The sequence below is a fragment of the Borostomias antarcticus genome (assembly GCF_949987555.1).
Source record: "Borostomias antarcticus genome assembly, chromosome: 9".
NCBI classification, from domain to species: Eukaryota; Metazoa; Chordata; class Actinopteri; order Stomiiformes; family Stomiidae; genus Borostomias; species Borostomias antarcticus.
In genome coordinates, this window is record NC_140242.1 from 25,374,433 (window position 1) to 25,400,505 (window position 26,073).

Genomic DNA, 26,073 nt, shown 5'->3' on the forward strand with positions numbered 1-26,073 from the left:
AAAGGGGCACATGGGGGGGGGGCAGGAGGGTGCAGCCAGGGGACAGGGAGAGGGGGTGGGGGGCAGCTAGGGGACAGGGGGGAGGAACAGTGACAGATTGAGCACGGCGGCGTCGGCGCCGTCGCGCGCTTTTGAGCAGAACTCGAATTAAACCTGCCATGGACCGCGATGGTACAATTCTACACCTCCATCATCGAGTCCATCCTCCCCTTCTCCATCACCACCTGGTTCCACTCCGCTACAGTCAAGGACGAGAGTAATTTGCAGCGGGTGATACGCTCGGCAGAGAGGGTGATCGGCTGCGCCCCTGGCCTCCCTCCAGGCCCGGCACGATTCAAGTGCGCTGAAACGGGCCAGGAAGACCATGGCCGACCCCTCCCACCCGGGCTATGGCCCCTTCACACCGCCCCCCTCTGGCAGGAGGCTGCGGTCGTGACACACTAAAACGGTTCGACACAGGAACAGCTTTTTCCCCTCGGCCATCAGCCTCATCAACAAGGCTCCCCTCTGACTCTCCCCTGCCCCCTGAAATTGTTGCACTATACTGAGTACTGCACTCTTTTGTAGGCCAAATGCACTGCTAGCTTTGCACTTTATTTGTATTTTGCACTGTCCTGTTTTTGCACTGGTACTTTGTTGTGTTGTTGTTGGCGTAAAAAAATCCTATGCACGTCAAGTACAAATGGCAATAAAAGGATTCTGATTCTGAACTCCGTGACGCACTCCGGAAAAGCGAGGCCCTCTGGCGACTTCCCGCGGCCACTCCCGCGCTGCTCGCCGCGTGTGGCGTGCGGGGTCGCTGACCCGTACTGTACTCTTGGATACACATTCCTTATCGCTGTAGCGTCCGAGTTCAAGAGTCCTCCTCTTCCGTTCTGTTATCGTCGACATCCTCTGACCGGCTCTGCTGTGAAGAACCCACGATGGAGGGGGGGGGGGGGGGGGGACAAGGAACGTCAGAAGGAGGAAGCGCCGGAGACAGACGTTATCAATCCCAAACACTCCATCTGCTACACTATTCGGAGTACCCAGAAGCCCTCTCTACGGTAGGAACGTCTGGGAACAAGCTATGATGATTTGTGGACACCAATGAGAATCTGATCGGATTTTCAACCGGATGCTGATTGGCCCTCGCAGATAGTGGGGCGTGCGGAGAGGCTGATTTGGCCTCTGATTGGTCACTGACCACAGATTTCCACTTTTCAAAGTATTGCTAACGAGTCCTGCACCCAAGCGAGCTGTCGTTGGCATATCTGGCACACAAGGTGCAATTTACTTGGACTTTCTTCCACGTTAACTCTGTTTTTATTACACAAACGGAAAAGTGCGTTACCGTGCAATGCAGCCTGATTTGAAAGGTAGGCTAATGCGCTGGCTCCGCCCCTCCGCCCGTGTTTTTGTGACGCTCGTCTCCAGACTACTGCTATGCTGGGAGCCGGGCAAAGCTGAAACTCCACAAGAGGTGGTTTCCATGGAATGTGGCGCGCCAGGCGGGTGACATCTGACGTTTCCTTCTTCCTGGAGGACAAACAGAGCTGTCGCAGTGACAGAGGCGCAGCCAGCGCTGCCGTAATGACGCTGATCTCCCAGAGCCATTTACGGGGAGGACCTGGGGGTGTGTGTGTGGGGGGGGGGAGGGGGTGTGATCCATCTCCGACGGATCAATAACTCACCCCTCGGTTAAGCAGCCAGAGCACGCCACCGGCCTCAGCGTAATAGGCCTAATCAGGGTAACTAAATGGGGTGCCTCGCTCTCCACTACATCCATCATTATCTGGGCCGAGTGCTCCGATGAATCACTCCCTCTCTTATCACCACGGAGCCATCTTAAGTTCAGACGGAGAGTACAAGCCTCATTCAGGATCATACTGAGCGAGAGTGTAATAAACATGAGGTAAAAATCATGTAAAGCTAATATTCCTAGAGGAGCCAACCTTAAGATCAATGGTGAAGAAGACTGATTGATGCTGTGCCGAGGGGCTGATTTCATACAGATTTGTTTATGCCGTGGTAGTTTACATATTACTAGGAATTTGTTTACTTCATAATACATTCAGTGCAGATATCGTAGAGCTTCTTGGAAGAAAATAAGGATGTTAAAGCAGTACAGTTTTGGAGCTGTGTGTGTGTGTGTGTGTGTGTGTGTGTGTGTGTGTGTGTGTGTGTGTGTGTGTGTGTGTGTGTGTGTGTGTGTGTGTGTGTGTGTGGCGGCCCCTCTGTCCCTGTGTAGTGAATTCTCTGGCAGTGTCCACGCAGCTGATAACTTGCCAAGGCTATGCTCTCTCTCTCTCTCTCTTTAATATATCCCCATCTTTACTTCTCTCTCCCCTCTCTGCTCTCTCTCTCTTTCTCTTTCCTTCTCTCCGACTCCATTTCCAGAGAATCCCAGAGTCCCATTTCCAGAGTCGCTCTCTCTCTCTCTCCCTCTCGCTTGCTCTCTCTCTCTCAGTCTCTCTCCTCCTCCAGCCCGGGAGGTCAGGGGGTTCATGGTGGTTGTATCTGGTATCTCTGGAACACTGACAGCCAGCGGAGGGATAAGACACAGAGAGGGCAGGGAGATCAAAAACAAATCAGCTCGTTAAGCACATAAGCAGAGGAACGGGTCGGGGTCGTTTGGCGGGAAGTGAGACTTGGGCGGCTGGTCTCTCGGGACCGTGTGTTGGAGCGAACAAGAGATCCTTCTCTCCCCGGTCTCTCTCTCTCTCTCTCTGGTCTCTCCGTGATCCCAAACAGAGGGCCATTTTGAAAAGCGCCTCTCATAACGAGCCGAGCGGTGCTCTAGCTAAGTGATTAGCTTGACACGATCACAAATCCTCGCTCCACGTCACCCTGAATACTGCGTTTACATCAGAAAAGACGGCCCGGTCTGCTGATTGGCTCACACATCCAAGGCATTTAGATCTGATTGTCCTTTTCACACCTAATCATAGCAATACACTATATCTTCACCTAATTCAGCCCCAGGTGAACTGTAGGATCTATGTCTATCCCCCCATTGATCTCTGTAGAGTCCATTGTGTTGCCTCTGTGTATGAAATGAACTATACAAATAGACTTATTTGATTTGATCTTTAAAACCCAGAACACTATACAGAACACTAAAATCAAAAGTGCTACCTACATTTATTTCTTCATATTAGCAAATTAAATCAGGCTAAACCTTCCGGTTTGGTGAAGTGAATGTCACAGTATGTCCTTGCTGCATAGGTTGTGACTGGCGATATTGCATGCTGAGTTTTACTGGACGGTACAAAGCAAGTTAAGCAACCTTCAAGCAATGAAGCGGTTCATTTTGTAAACAGCCTAGCCAGGAAACTCAACATGTAATATCATCGCTAATGTGTACGGTAAGGAAATACTTTGATATTAAATCACTTCACCAACCTGGCAGATTTAATTTGAAGTAGATGTACAAAGAAATCAACTATGAATAATTAAATATATATATATGTATACTACACTATTAGACCTTTAAATTAAATTAAAAATGTCTGAGGAAGTGGATTCATCACTCTGGTCTGAGCTGTGTTTGTGTTCTTGAGGAGGGAGAGGAGGGTGCTCCATTAGTCTGGTCTGGTCTGAGCTGTGTGAGAAAGGAGGGTGTTCCATTAGTCTGGTCTGACCTGTGTGCTGTGGGATTGGTGAGTTGTTAGTCTGGTCTGGTCTGAGCTGTGTTTCAGTGCTTGGTGCTCCATTAGTCTGGTCTGGTCTGAGATGTGTGCTTGAGGAGGGAGAGGAGTGCGGTGCTCCGCTAGTGTGGTCTGAGCTGTGTTCCCGTGCCTGCAGGGGCCCTGCGGGAGCTGCTGACTCATCATACTGGCTGGCAGGGAGGGAGGTGGGAGGCTGATTCTCTGTCTGAGCTGGCACTCTGGCAGCCTGGCACGGTTACCATGGCACAAATAGCCCGGGCACCAGCAGGGGGGGGGGGGGCGTGGGAGAACAGGCAGGGAGACCGTGAAAAGCTCTCCCAGTCCGGGGCCCGCGGCTAACCTGGCTTTTCACTACCGACCCAGCCAGCCAGTCAGTTAGCCAGTCAGTCAACCAGTCAGTCAGTCAGTCAATCAGTCAGTCAGTCAGTCAGTCAGTCAGTCAGTCAACCAGTCAGCCAGTCAGTCAGTCAACCAGTCAGTCAACCAGTCAGTCAGTCAGTCAGTCAACCAGTCAGCCAGTCAACCAGTCAGCTATTCAGTCAGCCACCTAGGCAGCCAGACAGACAGCCAGCGAGCTGGCGTGACACTAGGGACACGCAGATGGCCTGCTCCTCGGTGGAGGTGGGTGTGATACACAAAGCTGAGGGCAAACTAGTCATGTGTCTGACTACAATCTCCACACACACACACACAGACCTACAGACATGCACTAACGCACATACGCATGCATACACACACAGACAGACACAAACACAGACAGACACACACACACACACACCAACACTGTCTGCATCTTAAACACACACCTCGTTCAGACTCAGAGCGACCTCTTCTATAGGGCTGCACGATTATGACAAAAGATAATTGCGATTATTTGCTTCAAAATGCTAATTGCGATTAATAATTGTGATTACTATTTAATATATAATATTAATATATAATAACCAAAATGCTCCCAAATCACGGACGTTGATCCCTTTCTTGCTACTAACTCACTGACCTCCTTTTTGCTCATTTTTTCACTACTCACGGCTGCAGGTACTCTTGTGACACTTATCTTGACCTACTGCTATCCGTCTTCTCAGTGAAATTGCTGCGCACAGCGCACTCGGCGGGAACGCATGTGATTGGTCAGACAGCATAAGCGCCTGTGATTCATCCGTGTAGTCCTAGCACACTCAATTCAAAGCAAAATTATTAATCACATTAATTGCAGCCTTTTGCGATTAGTTAATCGTGGAGGTCATAATCGCGATTTCGATTAATTCACGGTTAATCGTGCAGCCCTACCTTCAGACATGAAAAACAGTGAGTGAGAGAATAGAAGTGTAAATATGACCGCCTTTCATGTGTTTTCAATAATATTCAGACTGAGGAAACTACAGAGAGATGTGTAGAAATAGCCCTTTGCTTAGCTGCTGCTGCTGCTTCTACTACAACGGCAAGAAAATACCCCCAGCCATCTTCTAACTGGCCCTCGCTAATTCAAACAGAAACGGCTGGCGATACAGCGATCCTGAGATGTTTTAGTCGGAGAGTCGCGTCAGAGAGGAGAAGGACAGAGTCCTTGCCTCCGGTCAAACAGGTCGGCTGTGGCTCCAGGAGGTAGAGCGGGTCGTCCAGTGACCGTAGGGTTGGCCGTTCGAATCCCGGCTCCCCCTGTCCACGTGTTGGAAGTGTCCTCGGGCAAAGACACCGAACCCCAAACGGCTCCCAACGAGCAGGCTAGCATGGCGCCTTGCATGGAAAGCTGCCGCCACTGGTGTGTGTGTGAATGGGTGAACGAGAGGCCTTCATCGTGAAGCGCTTTGGATAAAAAGCACTATATAAGTGCAGCCCATCTACCGCTCACCGTCACGCCGAAGGACAGTGCTCCGGAAGAGGAAGCTGTTGCGGCTGACAGACCGGCCCGGGCGCCACCGCGCCTCAAACCCAGCGCTCCGCAAGGACATCCACTTCTGTCTCCCTGGCTGGCACGCCGGCCGAGCTGTTTAATTCATCTCCCTCAGCGATTAATCACTGTTGTTGTTGACATCTCTCCTCCTCCTCCTGGTGCTTGTTTTGCATATGTCCCCCTGTTCGCACGGCCGCTTGGCGTGGTGGCGTTTCGCGGATGTGTCATCAAACTAACACACTAATGAGGACAAACTAGAAATAAATAAATAAAAAAACACATTTGATTCTGCAAATAATCTGTGAAGGCCACTCACTCGGCTACGCTGAACGGTTGAGGAGAGGCCTGGAAACAAACTCTTAATTAATTACAGTGCGCTAGACAGCCTCGCCGCTGGGGGGGGGGGGGGGTGGGGGGGGGGGCGTAATCACAATTGGATCTGCCCACTGGAAGAAAACAGTCATTAACCTATGGAAATCACCACCCTTTCCAGGGGCCTCGTGGAGTGGAGATTAAAGAGATGGAGAGTGTGTGGGAACGCCCCCCACCCCCCCCAACACACGCGCGTGCGCACACACACACACACACACACACACACACACACACAGACAAACAAACACACACACCTCTATAGGCCCCCCCATCAGCCCTCACTCCCCAGGACCAGACTCAACAGACGGCTCGCTCTCTCTCTCTCTCTCTCTCTCTCTCACAATGTAAAGAATGTAATCAAATGTAAATAACCCCCCCCTCCAGCCCATCCGTTTCAACCCACACTCACTCCAGTGCTTCGGCAGCGAGGGTTGGACCGGAGGGGGGTCGTTGCGTTATATCTGCATATATATGCATGCTCGTGCGTTATATCATTTTCAATCAGACTACAAGATTCTCTCTCCATCTGGTCTGGACGACCGAACAGATTGGATCCCTCTGACAAAATGTTCTGTCCTGAAGAACCATTTTGGATCAGCCCAAATTAAACATTCCATCTACAGAGTATGATGCCGTTCGGTTTCCTTCAGGGCAGCATGCACTTCATAATGACCCGCTGCATGAGACGACATCAGAAAATGGAGAATGGGCCGCCAAGCATCTAACCTATGTTCACTCAAAGGTTAGAGAGGATTGGTGACAAGACAGAGACCCAGAACTCTTCGTTATGAAAGGTAACATTCAGCATTGGCTGAAAACAAAGAGATTGGCCCGCCCCAACATTCCCAGCCCTGTGAAGACAGCATATTGATGGAGGCTGTAAACCAGTCACCATGGCAGTCAAACACTCATTGTTGGGCCACCATCACAACACTCCCAACAGCCAATTCAAACAGCCTCTTTATGACCTTGAACGGTGTTTGCAGACCGAGGTATGCACAAACATTCCCCCTCAGAACGAACGACCCTCTCGCAAAGTTCAGTGTGCCGGAACAACACTATTCTCCAAAAGAGCACCTTGATTTGTATCCTGGGAACACTATTGTCCCGAGTCCTGATCTTCTATTACATGAGCCGACTGGACACACACATGCGCACACGCGCGCACACACACACACACACACAACCTGTGTGAGATGAGATTCGGATGGACTAGTCTCCGCGCCAAGACTTGAACATTACAGTGTGCTACTGCTAGCAACGGAAGAATCACTAGCAGCTTCACCAGGCTGAGAGAATTTCAATCTGTTCCTATTGATCCTGTGTCTTGTGGTAAAAAGGGAGTTTGGCAGTGGGTGGACAGTGGATAACAACTTAGATCACTCCTCCACAAACACCCAGCCCACAACGTTACCCAGCGCTGCAGGGGTGTGTTCAACAGAGCCTTCAACAACGATCAAACTGTCGTTCTAAACCTTCTCCCGCGGTCACAGTCAGAAGTAACTGATGGTCTGGACTATCACATCCTCCCGTCAATGGACACTTTTATGACCTGTGGAGTTCCCTGTCCCTGGTCTTCCCGGGAGGAAAGTCCTCTCCAGTAGAACCGACTCCTGAGGGAAGATGAGGAGAACGTGCAGAGAACTGAGAGAACATAGAGAGAGGTTCTATCTGATGGAATTTATTCCAACTAGTCTCCTTGGTAATAACAAACAGCGTCTGGCGAAGATAATATGGGCACACATTGAGTCATCTCATACCATATCACCCCCCCCACACACACACACACACACATTTTTGTAAATAATAATTAAAAAGTTACCACATCAAGTCATTCCATAGATAAAGACTGATAGAGATTTGTAGTCGGCCTGCCACCATCAAGACGAGACTAGTCTGTCTTCTTTGAGCCAACTTCTCTGTTTACATAAGCAATTAAGTATTCTAGACCCAATACCAGCACTGGAACTCCACAGAGGAGCTGAACTGTAGTTAGCCCAAACAGAGAAGCTCATCTTCAGCACACAACAGCATATATATACTTGCTGTTAGTTAAGAGTCTATAGGCTGGCTAATGTCTGTGTTTGTGTTCAGACATCAATGCTGGCGGGATGGTTGGTTCCACAGACTAAGGTCCTCCAAACCTCATGTAATGAGATAGCCTGACAAACTGAATTGCCATTTCGTTTCACTTCATTATTCAGTCTGAAAGTGCTCCCATTGCAGCTCCGAGATGGGGGTTGCCGAAGAAGAAGACCTCAGCGATTGGTTCACTTAACACATTTCGGAAAAAAAATAAAGTGGGAGTGTGATTCAGGGGCTGGAGGCTAGTATTGAGACAAAGTATTGACACAAAATGGCATCCTTATTTTTCCTCATCAACTGCTTCGACTTCTAGAGTGGTCACATAGTATTTTCACCAGCACTGGCATGTGAGCTTCAGCTAACATTAGCCTACGCTTCACATTCAATCATAAGACTGACTTGAGAGAAACATGGTGTTTCACCTAGCCAAGCGACCCTCTTCAATCAAATCTAAGACAGGTCACTGCTTGGTGACTCCAGGCCGTATCTCCTACACGTGAGTTAGACGCCGAGCCCCCGGGGAAGAGGGAGCGGGCGGGGTCCCGGCGCGGAGAGGCACCGAGACAAGAACAGACCCATAACTCCCCCCCCCCCGCTAACAGCTGAGCGATAAGGGCACTGAAGCGAGCGAGGCGCTCATAAAAAGTGTATTGCAGACTGTCTCCAGTGCAGTCTGGGGGTAATGGGCGGACAGAGGAGCCAGGAGCCCTGCAGATGTGTTGTCTGCAAGACTTCAGACTCCAGTCACCCCCCCCCCCCTCCCCACACACACACACACACACACACCTCTCTTTATGCATCTCTCCCTCTCTCTGTGCACTTGCCTTTCGCCCACATTCGCACAGAGAGGAGCAGAGATCAATAACCCACTAAAGAGCCACCAAGGGAAGAGGGGGGGTGGGGGGGGCTCCAGCCCCGGACGGGAGCACACACTGAACTAGGACGAAAGTCTGGCCGTGGGGCACAAACTCTCTCTCTGTCTGTCTCTCCGACTTCCTGTCTCATGCTGTGGCTGCAGTGTCCCAGACGACTCCTCTCTCGTCGTCGTGATGTGTTTGGGCTGCGTTGAGGCTTATGATTATTAAAGGCTCAAGAATTCGGACTAAAAATAACATGCCGACGGAGAGGGCCCATCCTCAGAAAGCTGGGGAGAACATAACAATGAGGATAGCCAGGAGAAAAAGGACAGGCCACCTGCCGGGCTCCGGCGCAGAACGCTGGGCCGCCTCAGCCAGCGCCAAGTCTGCCGCTTAATCCAAACACGAAACTAAAAGCATAACTTACAGGCGTGTCAGCGTGTGTGTGTGTGTGTATGCACGGACCGCGCGCGCACACACACGGTCAGGAGCGCCGGGCTCGCAGCTGACGCTTCCTTATGAGAGACTGCTGCTCTGTCGCTGGAGTCTCGGCCAAGTTCTGCCCCCCCCCCCTTCACACAGACAAGCACATTCATACACACAGACATACACAGTGACACACCTCCTCCCCACTCACCCCTCCCTGCTTCCAGAGCCACCTACGCGGCCCGTGCCCGGAGACAAGACTCCTGCTCAGACTTGAAGCGGTCGGTGCGTCTCCGTCTCCGTCTGGCCTCGGTCTGGGAGCATGGCGCAGGCTGTCGTTAATGACACAGTCTGAAACCTGATCGCCCCGCAGGGCTTTCTGAGCGAGCGCTTCCCTCTCTCCCTCCGCTCGCGCATTGTTCCAGCCCCTGCTGCCAGCTGCGTCTGACAGCCAAATTACCGTGCAGAGAAATGATTGCTGTCGCAGGACTATTTTTCCCTTTCTCCCTCTCTCTCTCTCTCTCTCCCTTTCTGAAATGCTCTGGCCTCTGTGGGAAAATTATACACTTTGTGATTCTCTGAAAGAGCAGCTGCTGCAAACCGGATCTGCTGTGGAGAGGTCGACAGATCCGCTCAGATAGAAGTGGATACGCACTAGAGTAGAAATAATGACTTGGTTGAAGGCTTTGGGAAAGACTTGGGGAAATAATCATCTCTACTGAACTCAAAGTCTCATAAACTATTGACGTTCGCACCACAGGCAGGCCTTCTTTTAATAAACGTGAAATCTAGATCTTGAAGATAACTTCCAAGATCGCACAAAGGACTGGCCTGGCTCTGTGCAAGTACAACAAGCCAGTGCATTCACAACTCTGATTGAAGAAACTCCAGAGAGCTGTTTATCACCCCTACTGGATCTTGTGGGATAAAAGTTGAACCTCTGAGACCTTCATTCCCCCTTGCAAATCCACAACAAAATAGATTAAGTTAAAAGTTAATTTGCATTTATGGAACAAATATATGTGTTGCCCTTATACAGTAGGCAAGCGGATTTGATCAAATCTTTCATTGCCAAAAAGGTAGACCTAATTACAAATGAGATGAAAAAGGTTTTCACTGTCATGTTTTTCCAACTCCTGTTCCACAGTATCCATGGTATAAAAGTTATTTAACACCAAGAAAGATCATTCCAAAAAGATGATTCTGACATGGCACCATAGGGAAAAAGAGTGGGAGGGAGAGAGAGAAAAACTAATTAAGAACGATTACCATGCCAGTCCCCTCAACGCGGCTGAGTAGAGCCGTGTGCCCCCTGCCTTTGGCCCACGCTCGGCCCAGACTGGCTGACGACCTCGTATCTGGCCGCTATCAGCAGACTCTGGGACGCGAGTCACTGAGCTCACCAGTGCAGCCCGGCGCCCAGATACCGGCTGACCTCAGAGGGAGTCATGGAGTCGGCTGCTCTACCAGCCCGCTGAGACATGACACTCCCCAGACCACCAGCCCAGAGCATAGGAACCAGCCAACCCACTGAAGCTGAAGCAAACTCTCAAAAACACATCTATGCAACAGAAGTATAGATTTCATGTAAGGTTGATGAAAGACACGGCTAGAGGAGCGCCATCAACACGTCTTTTGTGTATTCCCCCTCCAAACTGCACTCTATTCCCCCTCCAAACTGCACTCTATTCCCCCTCCAAACTGCACTCTATTCCCCCTCCAAACTGCACTCTATTCCCCCTCCAAAATGCACTCTATTCCCCCTCCAAACTGCACTGTATTCCCCGTCCAAACTGCACTCTATTCCCCCTCCAAACTGCACTCTATTCCCCTCCAAACTGCACTCTATTCCCCCTCCAAACTGCACTCTATTCCCCCTCCAAACTGCACTCTATTCCACATCCAAACTGCACTGTATTCCCCTCCAAACTGCACTCTATTCCCCCTCCAAACTGCACTCTATTCCCCCTCCAAACTGCACTCTATTCCCCCTCCAAACTGCACTCTATTCCCCCTCCAAACTGCACTGTATTCCCCTCCAAACTGCACTCTATTCCCCCTCCAAACTGCACTCTATTCCCCATCAAAACTGCACTCTATTCCCCCTCCAAACTGCACTCTATTCCCCCTCCAAACTGCACTCTATTCCCCATCCAAACTGTCCAGTACTCTGGTCCATGGGAAGATGCTCCCAACACAATACACACATCTCACCTCACTTGGCAACGCTGCAGTAGTCACTCAACTCATCAGCACGAGAGAAAAAAACAAACATTTAATGGTTGATGGCTGCTGGGCATTTCTGCCAGCTGTCTCTCAACACAACACAACGAGCTCTCAGTCTGAGTCTGCACTGTAAGCTGATTAGTCACAGCAGACAAGCCGGCATAACATAACATTTATGACCTACTGACTCACTTAGGCATGTGGACTAACCTCGCTTCATCACACACAATGAGAAGACAATATTTAGAATGAGGTGCAGGGTGTGTGTGTGTGTGTGACTGACCACACTAGAATCCACAACTGTGGCATCCAATGATGATACAGTTTATTGACTGAGGTGTTCACGTGATTACTATTACTACAAAGGCAAAACTTGACTTCAAATGAAAACTATAATGAGCCACTACTGCCAGGTTGCCCTGTTTGCTTTTATGCCTGGTAAGACATGCATTTGTATCATATTTCAGGCTTATTTCCAAGATTATATTGGGAAAACTGCCCAGCATTTATACCTACAGCCCCATTGATTAGATTGGGGTCTCTTGGGAAATGTTGCTATTGGACAGACTGGGGCCAATGACTACTTAGCAATATTCCTATTCAGATCTCTTCAAGGTTACCCGAAAATAATCTGGCAGCCTAATCAATGTGTCCCCAACGTCGTTAAATATTCATAGATGCCCCCCCCCACCCACCCACGGAGCTGGAGGACCATTGTGATGCTTAGTGCTGCTCAGTGTGGGATTGATGGAGGCACACGATCAAGAGTGCGATGCTCCTTACAAAAGTATGCATGACAAAGCGACACTAACAAAGTCACAACTAGTTGCAATTCCGCGCTATGGCTTGACTAAAACCCGAGCCATCAACGAAATAGCCGCCAGATAGAAGCCCAGACAAATCCCCAAACCCAGTTAAATAACACCGCACTGCCCATAATAACAATCCGCTCACACATTTCACAATGCACACACACCATACAAACAATAAATATAGCTTACCAATATCTTGGTAGCCTACGTATCCTTAGCTAACGAATACAAATGAGTGCGCACCCAGGGCGAAATCGGATCTAAATTGTAGCCTAGCCTAGTGACAGAAAACCCACAGGCAGACTTGAAGGCTCCAATTCTTTGTTTGTGACAGAGCCTAACTTGTTTAGCCTTAGATACTGTTCAAGGGAGAAAGGTCTGATGAATTACTTGCACGGGCTTTAGACATGAACCACGTGAAGTTAGTAAACGATAGTAAACAATGCAGTAAGCGATGCGAGAGAGAAAAACAAACAACTTACTTCGCATGAGTTTGAAGAGCTTCAGAGACGTACGGCCGTTCAGCTCACGGTGCTCACGGCACAAATCAAGCTACTCTGCCATCTCTCGAAAATTCACCGACAATGTAGCCTATTATTTGTTTTGCAGTGAGCAGACATCGCCTTCGTCTTGTTTGATACAATGCTGCAGGTTTCATGCGACGTTCATAATCCAAAATTAATCTAAAATTGCAATTCGTAACTTCGATCGCGTTCCATAGGTATTCCAACTCCGTCGGCCTCGGCAGACTATCCGTGTTGTGAGTGTGTGTGAGTGGGAGAGAGAGAGAGAGAGAGAGAGAGAGAGAGAGAGAGTGTGTGTGTGCGTGTGCGTGTGCGTGGCAGAGAGCCCTGGGTAGGAGGAGGAAGCAGTCTTGCAACTCCACTGTAATTAGATGACCATCACCACCTCACTTCCTCTGCGCATATTCCCATACCAGCCACCTGAAGAAAAAATAAATATAACCAGCCACCTGAAGAGCGACACCTATTAATGTATTTGAAGGCATACAATTAGCACATGTAGGCCTATCTAGATTATTGTTTTTGTTAGTTGATTTTAGCTTAATTTCTTATTTATTTATTTTTATCATATTTTATCCCATGTATATGCTGTGCCTTTTAGTTATCATTGCATGTATCTGTTTTTATCTTTGTTTTATCTCTGTATTATTTTATCTCTTCACTATGTAAATGAGGGCCGCCTGAACCTGTGTCCTTCGAGTTTAAATGTTATTGAATTGAATCACATTTTATTGTTAAAATTAATTCAATTCCAGCCATTGTTGAACTGTTGGTTGAAGCTAACCAGCTGTAATATAACTGAATATAACCGATTTTCCTAGATATCATGCAACATGTATGATGGTAGCTGCGCCTTTATTTTGACAACAGTCTGAGACGTGCACGCTGTGGTGCAAATGCATTATTATCACATGTAGCCTAGTAGGACACTCGATGTCAGATACAAACGAACATAGATGTAGACGGTGTAACATGTAATATTTAGCTTCAAAATATTGAACAATTGCACACAAAATAAGGACTTCAATAGCCTATTACAACCATTGATTAGCCAACAACACGAGAACGACGTTGCCCAAGTGTCTTGAACACACCCCCAGATCCAGCGGCCCAACCCTGTTTCTATGACAACGAGCCGTTGCAAACTGGAGATCAGCCAGTCAGTGGTCATCACCATCATCTCGGAGTTCTTCTATAGACAGCTTTTATTCGTTAAGATTTGCCTTTTTCGATTACATTTTCAAGGAAGAGGTGAGTAGTACATCGCGAGTAGAAAGAATCCTTGGTTTTGGAATAAAGTAGCTTTAGACATTGACTTTTAGATGCGGAGATATGAATGGCTGGCACGCATGAGCAAGCTAGCCAGCTAGCCTAGCCTAGCCTAGCTAGCCATCCACCCATCTGACGTCACGTCAAGTTAGCCAGCTAGGCTAGCTATCCACCCGATTGTCGACGTTACGCTAGCTACGTTGCTAGCATGAGCTAACACTGTCACTGTCCTGCTGCTTGGGTTGGCTTGGCTATGTGCTAGCTAGATCTGTGTGCTCTTCTTCCATCAGAAAAACAACAATAGCCATGAATACCGATGCAGATCGCCAACCTACAAATGATGGTATGTAGTACAGAACCGAGGCCTTTACTCTAGCTCACGTTATATTCAAAGTTTCCCCAACCGAGGAATCTCCTTGTTCCCAAGCAGGAAAGTCTGGTCGTGGAGTTGGGTGGGGCTAGCCACCTAGCATGCTAACACCAATCCTTTGTGTAGTTAACGTTATGTGGAAGACCGGTAATCAGCGGTGAACCGATGAGGGCTGTAGTGTAAGTTGGACACCACACACAATTCGTAGTTTAATCAAGCGTTTGTATTTTGGATTTGAAAGCAGAGTGCCATGCTGATGCTAACGGGACAGCCGGCGGCCTCGCTGGCCCCGCCTCGCAGATCCCCGGGCTGTCTCACGGGCTGTCTCACGGGTCAGAGGGTCCTGAGGAGAGGACTCGGGGTGGACGCCGTGTAGGAGTTCTGGAATCAGATTCTGTCTATGTCAAACTTGCAAAACAAGGAGGACAAAAGGGTAACAACAAATACTAGCTAGCTACCCAAATTCATTGAGAAAACAGATCGTCTGCCTGTGCATGCACCAAGAATGTTACTGTTTTTCATTTTTCAACAGACCTTCTGTGGCACGAGGAGACCAATTTGGGAACGGAGACCAATTTGGGAAACAAAGCCAACGCGGCATACCACGCCCCTGACTGGTTTGCCGAAGGCTCAGAAAACCACGAGCAACCGAGGTAACGTAAAATAAGAACGTCTTACTGCTGGAGAGTGGCGGAGAGTACTTCTGTAGCCTGCTGTAACCATGCCCTGTCTTCTTCCCAGCCCGACTGAAAGCGAGAAAGCTCTACGTACCCGAGAGGCCGCCCCCTTCGGGAGCGACAACAAGTCAACCTGGGAACGACAAGCTGACGATGACAAGGTGAACGCAGAGTCCCGCCAGCCGTCTCCCCACAATCAGTTAACTGTTGGCAAATTGTTTGCGCTACCAACGCTTATGTTGACCACCTATCCATTTGACCTCTTCTAATTATGCCGTCAGCTATAGTGTGTGCATTAAGTAACTGAACGCTCACAGTGAGAACTCTGTGAGCTGTGGCAACCCAGGGGACAGGGAAGACCAGCGAACAGACAGCAGCATGCAGAGACCAGGGAAGCAAGTTGAGAAAATAGGCCAGGGGTCAATTAAACTTAAGTCAAGGTTTTACTAATAAAAGGTATCAAACAAGCAAAAATCTCATGAGGCAGCATGCTGTCTGCCTCTCCCCTCCTCTTCAAGGTTCTTCTGCTGACTTTTTAGAGTCCACTGGCTTGGCCCTGGCTGATTGCTCATTCACCTCAGGTGTGCAGGATCTGCCAAGTATCTGCCAGCTCCCCAAACCACAGCCTGAAGGGTCATGGAAGCTGTAGTTCCGTTCGGCGTCCATCTTGTGGCACAGGCCGCCTAGCCTGGCGTCGCCAGCCTGATCTCGCAAGCTCACATTTTATTTCACTCCAGAGATCAGTCTGGATATCCAACCGGCCATTTGATCTACGCCCGTTGGTAACGATTCTTGGGAGTCGGAAAGCAACTGTGAGTTTTTAGACCCTTCTCATTTTTGCGAATTGGGTCTGGAGAAGCCTGGCTACAGGCCGCCGCCTCCGGTGGCCATTTTGGGATCGATGGTCCCGGGTTGCCATCGATCCCAAAATGGCCACCGGAGGCCCCGGGTTGCCACAGAGCGCCGAGCAACTGCCATCTAGCACGGATAATGATGAATGTAGCTCAGGAGGTAGAGTGGCTGACTGGGGATCGGAAGGTCCCCACTTCCATCCCAGCTAGCGGCAGCGTGCCTTGAGCAAGACACCAAACCCCCAAAACGTGTGTGCCACGGTGGCGCAATACATAGTACTGTCGCCTCACAGCAAGAAGGTCTCCCGGCCTTTCTGTGCAGAGTTTGCATGTTCTCCCCGTGTTCACAAGGGTTTCCTCCCAAAGAACCCAATACGAAAAACACGCAGAAGAACAGATGCTCTTCAGTCTGGTCCCTGACTGTAGGGTATTGTTCTGCTTGTTTACTGTGCAACATATCAACTGACCAGTTATCAAAACAAAATGCCAACAAACTGAAATGCTAGCCAGCTAGTGTTGAGCTTATATCACGGCTGACAATTAATAGGCTAAATGCTCTGAGCTCTGAGCAAAGCTGAACCCTTCAGTTACTTAACACACCCTATTAGCCAAATACATTAACAAAACATGCTTGAATCTTGAACATAAATCAGATGGCATCTATTGTAGTTGTGTGATGTAACTGCATTTGGGTGAACTGTCTCTTCAGTGATGGAAAGTGACCCAGTCCAACAAAGAAAATGCAGATCACTGGTTTTCATCTCATTTGTTTTCATAAATCTTAACCCCAATTCAAACGACACTTTCCATAATGCTTTTGTTATACCAGAAACATGGAGACGCTACTAGCAGCCAAATGCAGAAGCTGTCCGTAACTGACGAGGACCAGCAAGATGCCTGCAAATTCAAGAAAACGTAAGTGAATTAGGGCCTCTGTTTCAATAGCACCGTGTGTCCACAAGATGGCACTGTTGCACTTGCTGATCGTGTCCAAGCGATCAGCAGGAAATGGTCACTTCAGATAAGATGGGAATTTAGCCTAACGTTTGAGCCTAACGTTGAACAATACACTAAAAGGCACTGGGTTTGTGGTCACTCGGCTTGTGAGCTACAACATTGTTTGGGTAGTTAAGATAAGGACGAAGATGACAAAAAAAAGTCTTCAATATTTGGAGCCAGGGAACATCTATGGTTGGGTTTGACTGTGTAATGAAAGTCTAGTGTTTGGTTGCCCTGTACCATACTGATCGAAAGAGCACCACTCACAAACTGGTCACATGATACAGACTTCTGCCTCCTTGTATCACTGGCAGATGGCGAATGCCAGTGATATGACTGTTTGTCTTGGCTCTCTGCTGCATTAAGCAAATGTTCTTTTACATTTGACACAATGGCATGTCATTCACCAATCATGTCCCAGGCCACAAGAAATGTGGCTTTAAAATGTGTAGTATAGCATTGGCTGTGGTGTCTATCAATTATTTTCAGATAATTGTTGAATAACAAGTTGCTATTTTCAAAAAACACATACCATCATCACGTAGTAGGAAAACACGTGAAGATGTGTAGGTAGCACTCACCAACCATGAAAAGACTTAACAGGGACGACGCCTCAATTCCACCAGTTTATTCGGTCATCCAAACAATTCTGCCAATGTTTCAGTCCATCTGCCTTCATCTGAGAATCATCGTTATCATCATCATACTCATGTTGTATGAATGGCCAAATAAATTGGTGACATTGAAGCACTGTCCTGTCTTTTTTCCGAAGTTGGTGACACATCTTCAGTTTGTTTATCTGCGACACGTTTCTTGGTTTAGCGCCACAGTAAGTCTTTTTTTTTGGGGGGGGGGGGGGGGGACGTGTCCAACTCCTCCACTGCAGTACCGTCAACACACGGTCTCTCTTTTTCCATATATGTTGTATCTCTCCTCTCCCTTTGGGGGAAAACATGGTACTGTGTAATGAGTAGCCAGACTGTCTGTTTTATAATGTTTTCATGGTCCAAATTCAATGTTTGCTTTTCTAGCGATGACCCCGCGTTCCTTTTCCAGAGGGACCTTACATCATATCACCAGCCAGGGGATTATCACTGTCTCTGGGGTTGTTGGGTGTTATGGTTGATCCAGACTGGCTCCTACTGTAGGGTTACAGAGCAAGTTAGGAAATGTAGTCTGTGTTGTTGATTTGTATATGTGTTTTATTTATAATCTTTATTTCACCAGGAAAAGAAAGCCATTGAGACGCAGTCTCTTTTACAAGGGTGACCTGGCCAAGAAGGCAGCCAACAATCAATAACACAATGAAACATACATTGCAAAACATAGTGACGGCAAAGACCGATACACAACTATGACCAAGCAGATGGACAATGGTCAAGCAGATGGATACCTCGTACACTGGTCTTTTCTTCTTTCCTGTTCACACACACACGCGCTTTGTCCCTGATATGCGTGATGTTCCTTTGTCCTTGCAGAGCTCAAAATAAGAAGCCAGACCCTGTCAGCATGTCTAAGCTCCTGGGCTTCGGCTATGCCAAGGATGAGAAGGAGACATCGAACTAGGGTGCCCCGGGTGAGTAACCTCCAGTGGAGGTTTTAGATCAAATCTTCAAGGTCATGTCAACTCAAGGGGTTCATTGCAAAAAATAACATGTTTCCATTTGATGTCCAAGCGAATACTTAGTAATTAGTTATGTATTGATTGTGTATGACAGTAAAAAAAAAAGTATAAGATCTACATATTTGAAAGGAAGAGCAGAGAAATCGAGGGGAGAAATTATAATGCGTGAGCGATCCAAGAGATTATGGTATGCCGCTCGACAATTAGTCTGGGGGAAATTGAAATCCTGACTTGCATTGTTAAAGACGGTGCTGCTCATCTGCAGGCAGGGCTGGGCCACTTATCATGTGTGTGTGCGTGTGTGTGTGTGTGCGCGTGTGTGTGTGTGTGTGTGTGTGTGTTCCTTAAAACAGACTCCTGGCTGCAAGGAATAGAAAGGAGCACAGTCCTGGAGGACAACTGACATCCCTTCTCATCAGCCTTCTGCTCCACCCCCCCCCTCCCCCCAGCGCTGATGCCTGCCCAAGTTCATCTTTAGGCTATTTAAGTTAATTAGAAGTTTGTAGTTGCACTATTGTCTGGTTGGCTGTGTGTGTTCCAAGAGGTTTACAAAAGTGCGAAATTAGATAATCGGTTAGAGAGATCAGCTCTTTGCGGTGCCTGACGTTGCCTCACATTAATTGCATTTGCACTGTGACTGTATGATAACATGTCCTTACTAAACTATACTATGTGTATGTCATGATTCTTTCGAATAGTGACTGGTCCTTCATGAAAGAAGTATGGCTTGGAGTGCCTCTAAAATAAAAATGTGTTCAGTGTTTTTAAGTGTTACCTTCATGCCTTGATCAAATACATGTTATGTTCAAATAAACAAATCATTTGCGCATGGAAAACCAAAACCAAACCAATCTTTGGTCTTCTCTTCATTTATTTCCCACAATTAGTTGTAATTTTGCTCTAATGTAACGAATGAGCTGATTGTACATGATATATTAACTTGCAGAACTGTCCTTTGCTCTTCCCCACAATCTTCTAATTGGTAGAAAGTGAATGTGATGGCTTACAATAAATAATGATAAACACTACTTTACCTTCAATAATAGGCTGTTGAGCGTGCATTGTGTAGGTTGAGAGTGACGACAGGTGATTTTTTTTATTAGGCCTACGATACAGTGACATCAAATACATAAACAGTCTGCTCTGTCTCTTGGATGATATGTTGTTCATGGGAATTGTAGTTGATTAAATGCGGTCTCCCAACATAAGTCAATGAAATGTAATGTTATTAGCATGTTTTGTAACCTGCATGTGGTCACTGCTGACGTGGTAGAAGATCGACTTTGTCTTTGGAACGGGGCCAGCTGTTTGTACAGTAACACACACATGCTGTTGCATTTTAATGTGTTTGGTTTGTTTTGTTTTGGCTGGGTGAAGACCCACTCCTCCCTCGACAGCCAATCAGTCGTCAACAGGGGTCAGGGGTCAGGGGCAACTATATCACCCCACCGCACGAAACCACAGGCTTATTACCCGCACCTGCACCAGATCAGCAAGACTAGAGCTCCGACGCAGCACCGCAAACTGAACAATATATATAGTAGCTTTGGATTCAGAACTTACTTTTCTAATCTGAGAAGTACGTATTCTATTTGGAGTTGTTATGAATTGTGTCTGTTTTCATTATCAGATTTTTGTTGGTAATGTTTCGCCTTAATTTCACATCTATTTTAGTATAGGCTACAGATGACTGCAACCATGGCTCCTATTCTGCTTAACTGTCTGGGGACCGATCACGCGGAACTTATCAAGTTAGTCTGATTCTCCCTTTTGAGGCACTGGAGTAATGTTATATTTGGATTAATTTTTGCATCTTATCTTCTAGGAAACACATCTGTTAATTTATAATTGATCTCTTATGCGCTGTCTCTGATGTTATTACATTGTTAATACACAGACAGACAGAGGTCCATGTGATGAACCCTCACCTGGACACTATGGAGGAGGACATCCTCTATCATTTCAGCCTAGGGACCAAGTCTCACAACCTACCTGAGATGTTTGGAGACATTAAGGTTGGTGCTAGTCAACCTAAAACCCCAAAGTATCTGTTCTTGAACGCTATGTATGTATGTATGTATGTATGTATGTATGTATGTATGTATGTATGTATGTATGTACATATGTACACACTTAAAAAAAATCTATTCTATAGGCCTACTGTACAAATGCTGTACATATGCATGTATAAAGTCCACAACTGTAATGTCAAATTTCCCCCTAGAGAGATCATTAAAGTATCTATTTATCTATCTATGCTCTCAAAAAAGAGGAATACAATTCCTGTGGGGGCGACTGTGGCTCAGGAGGTAGAGTGAGTTGTCCAATGATCATAGGGTTGGCGGTTCGAATCCCGGCTCCTCCTGTTCACATGTCGCAGTGTCCTGAACCCCAAATTGCTCCCAGTGAGCAGGCTAGCACCTTGCATGACAGCTGTGTATGTGTGAATAAGAGGCCATTGTAAAGTGCTTTGGATAAAAGTGCTATATATAAGAGCAGTCCATTTACCAATGCCTTGGTCTCTGTCCCCCCCCATGTAGTTTGTGTGTGTTGGTGGCAGTGGAAACCGGATGAAGTCCTTTGCCCAGTTCATCCACCAGGAGCTGTCTCTGGGTGGGAGCGTGGAGGACATCACAGACATCTGTGAAGGGACTGACCGCTACTCCATGTACAAAGTTGGACCCGTGCTCTCTATCAGCGTAAGTAGGCCTACTTCAATTCATGATACCGACCTTGTATTGCTTCACTCAGATGTCAGACCACGATTAAGATAAGATAAAAACTTGGGAAATCCGGCTGTTGCATGCAGCAGAGAAGAAAAAAAGTACTGAGTAAAAAAAAAAAAAAAAAAGGCCAAGTATGTAACCGAGTGAAATGTGGAGTAGCTGGTGACTATTGGCTTTTGGCGCAACTGTCAGCGCATCTGCCTCACAAGCGGGAGAGCTTTTCGGACGCAGGTTTGAATCCCGCCCTGGGCGAGCCCTTAACATGGGTCGAACTGTTGAACACAACGCAGACGAAAGCACGACGGTTATATACGTAGTATACATAATAAAGTAATAATAAGCAAGTGAAACATCTAAAGGAAAAAAAGAGCTATTTCAATGTAAAGTATTGGCTATACTGGAAAGTGGAAGTTCCACCTTTGAACAAGATGATGTGGTGGCGCTATCTAACCCGAGGCGTCTGCCCCCTGCCCCTGCAGCATGGCATGGGCGTCCCCTCCATCTCCATCATGCTCCACGAGCTCATCAAGCTGCTGCACTACGCCCGCTGTCACGACGTCGTCCTCTTCAGGATCGGCACCTCTGGGGGAGTCGGTGAGTAGAACCAACACGCCCGCTCAAGGTGTCGGCACACTGCCCCAACCGACGCCAACGCTGGATTGGTGTGCCATGTTTGCTGGTGACAGTTGGCGTCGGTTTGGGTGGATTTTGCAGCTGAATTTGAAAGATTTCAAACATTCTAACAACTGCCAAGTTTTGAATGTTGGGAGTTGGTTGGTGTTGGATGGGACCGTGTGCCTTAAAGGCCAGTCTTTCATCCGGAATGTTCCACACAGTCCTCCTCCTCTCTCCTGTGTCTGTGTCCATTTTTTATAGGAGCCTATTTGCTAAGTGCTTAGGCTACTGTGCCTTATTATGATATACTTATATATATATTACTCGTCGCCACTGTAAATGAGGGAAACCTGTGTTCTTCGAGTCTAAATAAAGGTTATTGAATTGAATATAAGTATATATATATACTATTATGGACTACAGGGATAGCTAACACATAATGGCCTACCATGTAGGTAACATCTCTGTAACTATTTATCTACTCTACTGATAGTCATGTTTATTATTATGAAAATAATATTGTAAAATGTTCCTAATCCATAGACTTAAACATTTTCCAGGAGCTTGCTCCATCGTCTCGTTGAGAGAGGTCAGGGAAGAATTTTTACAGCTCATCTATTTTGGGTCCCTGAGTGAACGTTTTTTTTTTTTTTTTTTGCTTCACCCTGGAAAATGTAGGGGTAGCACCTATGTCCATCACCCCTTTGGTGGTTCTGTCTATAAAGCGCATTGTGCTGCCTCTGTGGATGAAATGCCCTGTACACATTTGATTTGATTCAGTTGTCCACCCCACACAGGCCTGGCCCCCGGGACGGTGGTGATCACGGACAAGGCGGTGGACTACTCGTTCCGGCCGCAGTTCGAGCAGGTGGTCCTGGGGAAGGTGGTCACCAGGAGCACGGAGCTGGACGAGGCCGTGGCCGGAGAGCTGCTGCAGTGCTCGGCCGAGATCCCGCACCTGCCCACCGTCATCGGAAACACCTTGTGCACCCACGACTTCTACGAGGGTGAGGACATGACAGGCGGTCAGGTTTATACATGGTCAGGTTTACACACGGTCAGGTTTATACACGGTCAGGTTTACATGCGGTCAGGTTTATACACGGTCAGGTTTACACACGGTCAGGTTTAAACACGGTCAGGTTTACACACGGTCAGGTTTATACACGGTCAGGTTTACACACGGTCAGGTTTATACACGGTCAGGTTTACACACGGTCAGGTTTACACACGGTCAGGTTTATACACGGTCAGGTTTACACACGGTCAGGTTTACACACGGTCAGGTTTATACATGGTCAGGTTTACACATGGTCAGGTTTATACATGGTCAGGTTTACACACGGTCAGGTTTACACACGGTCAGGTTTACACACGGTCAGGTTTACACACGGTCAGGTTTACACACGGTCAGGTTTATACACGGTCAGGTTTATACACGGTCAGGTTTATACACGGTCAGGTTTATACATGGTCAGGTATATACATGGTCAGGTTTACACACGGTCAGGTTTACACACGGTCAGGTTTATACACGGTCAGGTTTATACACGGTCAGGTTTATACACGGTCAGGTTTATACACGGTCAGGTTTATACACGGTCAGGTTTACACACGGTCAGGTTTACACACGGTCAGGTTTATACACGGTCAGGTTTATACACGGTCAGGTTTACACACGGTCAGGTTTATACACGGTTAGGTTTAAACACGGTCAGGTTTATACACGGTCAGGTTTAAACACGGTCAGGTTTATACACGGTCAGGTTTATACACGGTCAGGTTTACACACGGTCAGGTTTATACACGGTCAGGTTTATACACGGTCAGGTTTACACACGGTCAGGTTTACACACGGTCAGGTTTACACACGGTCAGGTTTATACACGGTCAGGTTTATACACGGTCAGGTTTACACACGGTCAGGTTTACACACGGTCAGGTTTACACACGGTCAGGTTTATACACGGTCAGGTTTATACACGGTCAGGTTTACACACGGTCAGGTTTACACACGGTCAGGTTTATACACGGTCAGGTTTACACACGGTCAGGTTTACACACGGTCAGGTTTATACACGGTCAGGTTTATACATGGTCAGGTTTACACACGGTCAGGTTTATACACAAGTCAGAGCACCATGTGCAACCACGACTTCTAAGAAGGCGAGGACATTTTTAGTATTTTTCATTTTACCTTTATTTATCCAGGTAGTCCCATTGAGATGCAATATCTCTTTTACAAGGGAGACCTCACCAAGACAACAGCAGCAATAAAACACCCACACAGAGTACCTTACATGGTCATAAAAGTACATGATTGAATGTGGTACCGTCGTTTTTCAGTGGGGACCCATTCTACAGAAAACAACTACACTCTTCCTGCAATGAGTTGTGTAATACAGAGGTCCACAATGTCAGCTCTACCCACCAAGCCTATGGGCATCTATATGAACATACTGGAGGTGGTTCGATGTGGTTCTGCAAGACTAGTAGCCTATATATAGCGGCGGTATAGCTCAGGAGGTAGAGCGGGTCTTTCAGTGATCGTAGGGTCGGTGGTTCGAATCCCGCCTCCTCCTGACTACCTGTCGAAGTGTCCTTGGGCAAAGACACTGAACCCCAAATTGCTCCCAATGAGCAGGCAAGCGCCTTGCATGGCAGCTGCCGCCATCGGTGTGTGAATAGCGCTTCGGGCCAGTGTAACAACTGGATGGGGAGCGCGTTACAAATGCAGTACCTATACCTATATTCATGAGGCCTGAAGACTTGTGTTTGCTGTTGGGTCTCATGCCTTTTAGCCAGCAGGCTTTAGCTCGCTGAGTTAAGCGGTGGGTGTGTTTTCCTGCAGGCCAGGGCAGGCTGGACGGTGCCCTCTGTTCGTTCTCCACCGAGGACAAGCTGGACTACCTGAGGAAAGCCCACCGGGCCGGCGTCAGGAACATCGAGATGGAGTCCACCGTCTTCGCCGCCATGTGCCGCGTCTGCGGCATCAAAGGTACGGGCTAAGAACCGAACGCGGCGCTCCGCTATTCAACTTCGCCTCAACGGGACGAAACCCCCCCGGGGTGGGGGCGGAGATTAAAAACATGTACTGTACGCGAGAAAAGGCAGAATGAGTCGAAGTGTGACGCGAAAAGAGTTGTTCTAACACTCCCGTGTGTCTCGTTTCCCCCGCCAGCTGCCGTGATCTGCGTGGCTCTGTTGAATCGCTTCGACGGGGACCAGATCTCCACCCCTCACGACGTCCTGTTGGAGTACCAGCAGAGGCCCCAGGCCCTTGTCGCCCACTTCATTAAGAAGCGGCTGGGCTACGCCGTCTAAGCGCCGTACCAGCAACACCTCTGGCTGTGGGGTTCACCGCCACGGACTCAATAGCTGCTATGTGGATATGTGTAAATAGTCATGTTGATATGTGTTGATATGTGCAGTGGAATTCTACTTATGAAGACGTTTAAGATGTTTATGAGGATTTGTAGATGTTGTGGATGTTTGATTTGCAGTTTGATGGCCTTTGCGGAAGCTCTGAGAGTCTCTCCTGTACCTATTTGTGTATATTTGTATGGTATTATATATTGCTTTGCTATTTTGCTACTTGTGTTGCACATGACAAAGTCGTCAGTTTGAAAATGAACAAATAAATCTATAAAGCGATGACACTGCTAAATTTCAGCATATAAAACCTGGGAGCTGTGAGAGGCTTTGGGAGACTGGTGACACGGGGCTACATTTAGAAATGAAAGAAGCACATCTCTGACTTCATCACACCTGACATTTCCACACGCGGAATAGGCTAGACTGGGAGGGGGTGGGGTGGGGGGCGCTACCTCTGAGTTCACATGAAACGGCTCCAGCTTCAAAATAAGAGATGGGATTTTCATGGGATGAAGGCAGCAGCAATTTCCAGATGTGATTAATGCTTGAGGGAGGCGTTTGAACTTTGCTCTGTTACGTCCAGTATGGACACCTCAGCTAATCTCGGTGTGTTCCAGCCTTGGAGGGGACGTGTGAAATGGTGTAGAACCGCCAGCAATATCTAATAGATAGCCACAGGAGCCCTTTGGAATAATATTTGCATGCAATGCAAACTTCCCTG

General features: G+C 47.7%; 3 protein-coding genes across 7 annotated transcripts in view; 2 read left to right on the top strand and 1 right to left on the bottom strand.

The window, feature by feature from the left end:
• LOC311313165 (activin receptor type-1-like) overlaps positions 1–13,051 on the bottom strand; it is a 28,231-nt gene extending 15,180 nt beyond the window's left edge. For both annotated transcript variants that reach the window (XM_084443235.1, XM_084443234.1), the window contains exon 1: positions 12,805–13,051. The gene's annotated coding sequence lies outside the window, so the exon portion shown is untranslated. The remainder of the gene's footprint in view (positions 1–12,804) is intronic.
• A 941-nt stretch (positions 13,052–13,992) lies between these two features.
• On the top strand, positions 13,993–19,458 carry LOC311313167 (uncharacterized protein C7orf57 homolog). Of its 4 annotated transcripts, none has more exons than XM_084443238.1 (8): positions 13,993–14,097; positions 14,406–14,458; positions 14,727–14,918; positions 15,018–15,138; positions 15,227–15,323; positions 16,843–16,928; positions 18,491–18,588; positions 18,990–19,458. In XM_084443238.1, exons 2-7 carry the CDS (start codon positions 14,422–14,424, stop codon positions 18,576–18,578), a joined length of 621 nt encoding a protein of 206 aa, XP_084299364.1. In that variant the 5' UTR covers positions 13,993–14,097; positions 14,406–14,421; the 3' UTR covers positions 18,579–18,588; positions 18,990–19,458. The 4 variants fall into 4 exon arrangements, with proteins under 4 accessions (XP_084299364.1, XP_084299366.1, XP_084299363.1 ...); XM_084443240.1 differs by having other exon boundaries at positions 14,730–14,918; XM_084443237.1 differs by lacking the exon at positions 13,993–14,097 and having other exon boundaries at positions 14,324–14,458.
• A 653-nt stretch (positions 19,459–20,111) lies between these two features.
• On the top strand, positions 20,112–25,632 carry upp2 (uridine phosphorylase 2). Its single transcript, XM_084443236.1, has 8 exons — positions 20,112–20,215; positions 20,311–20,387; positions 20,534–20,651; positions 21,177–21,335; positions 21,842–21,956; positions 22,775–22,984; positions 24,829–24,975; positions 25,159–25,632. Exons 2-8 carry the CDS (start codon positions 20,323–20,325, stop codon positions 25,299–25,301), a joined length of 957 nt encoding a protein of 318 aa, XP_084299362.1. The 5' UTR covers positions 20,112–20,215; positions 20,311–20,322; the 3' UTR covers positions 25,302–25,632.
• The last annotated feature ends 441 nt before the right edge of the window (positions 25,633–26,073 follow it).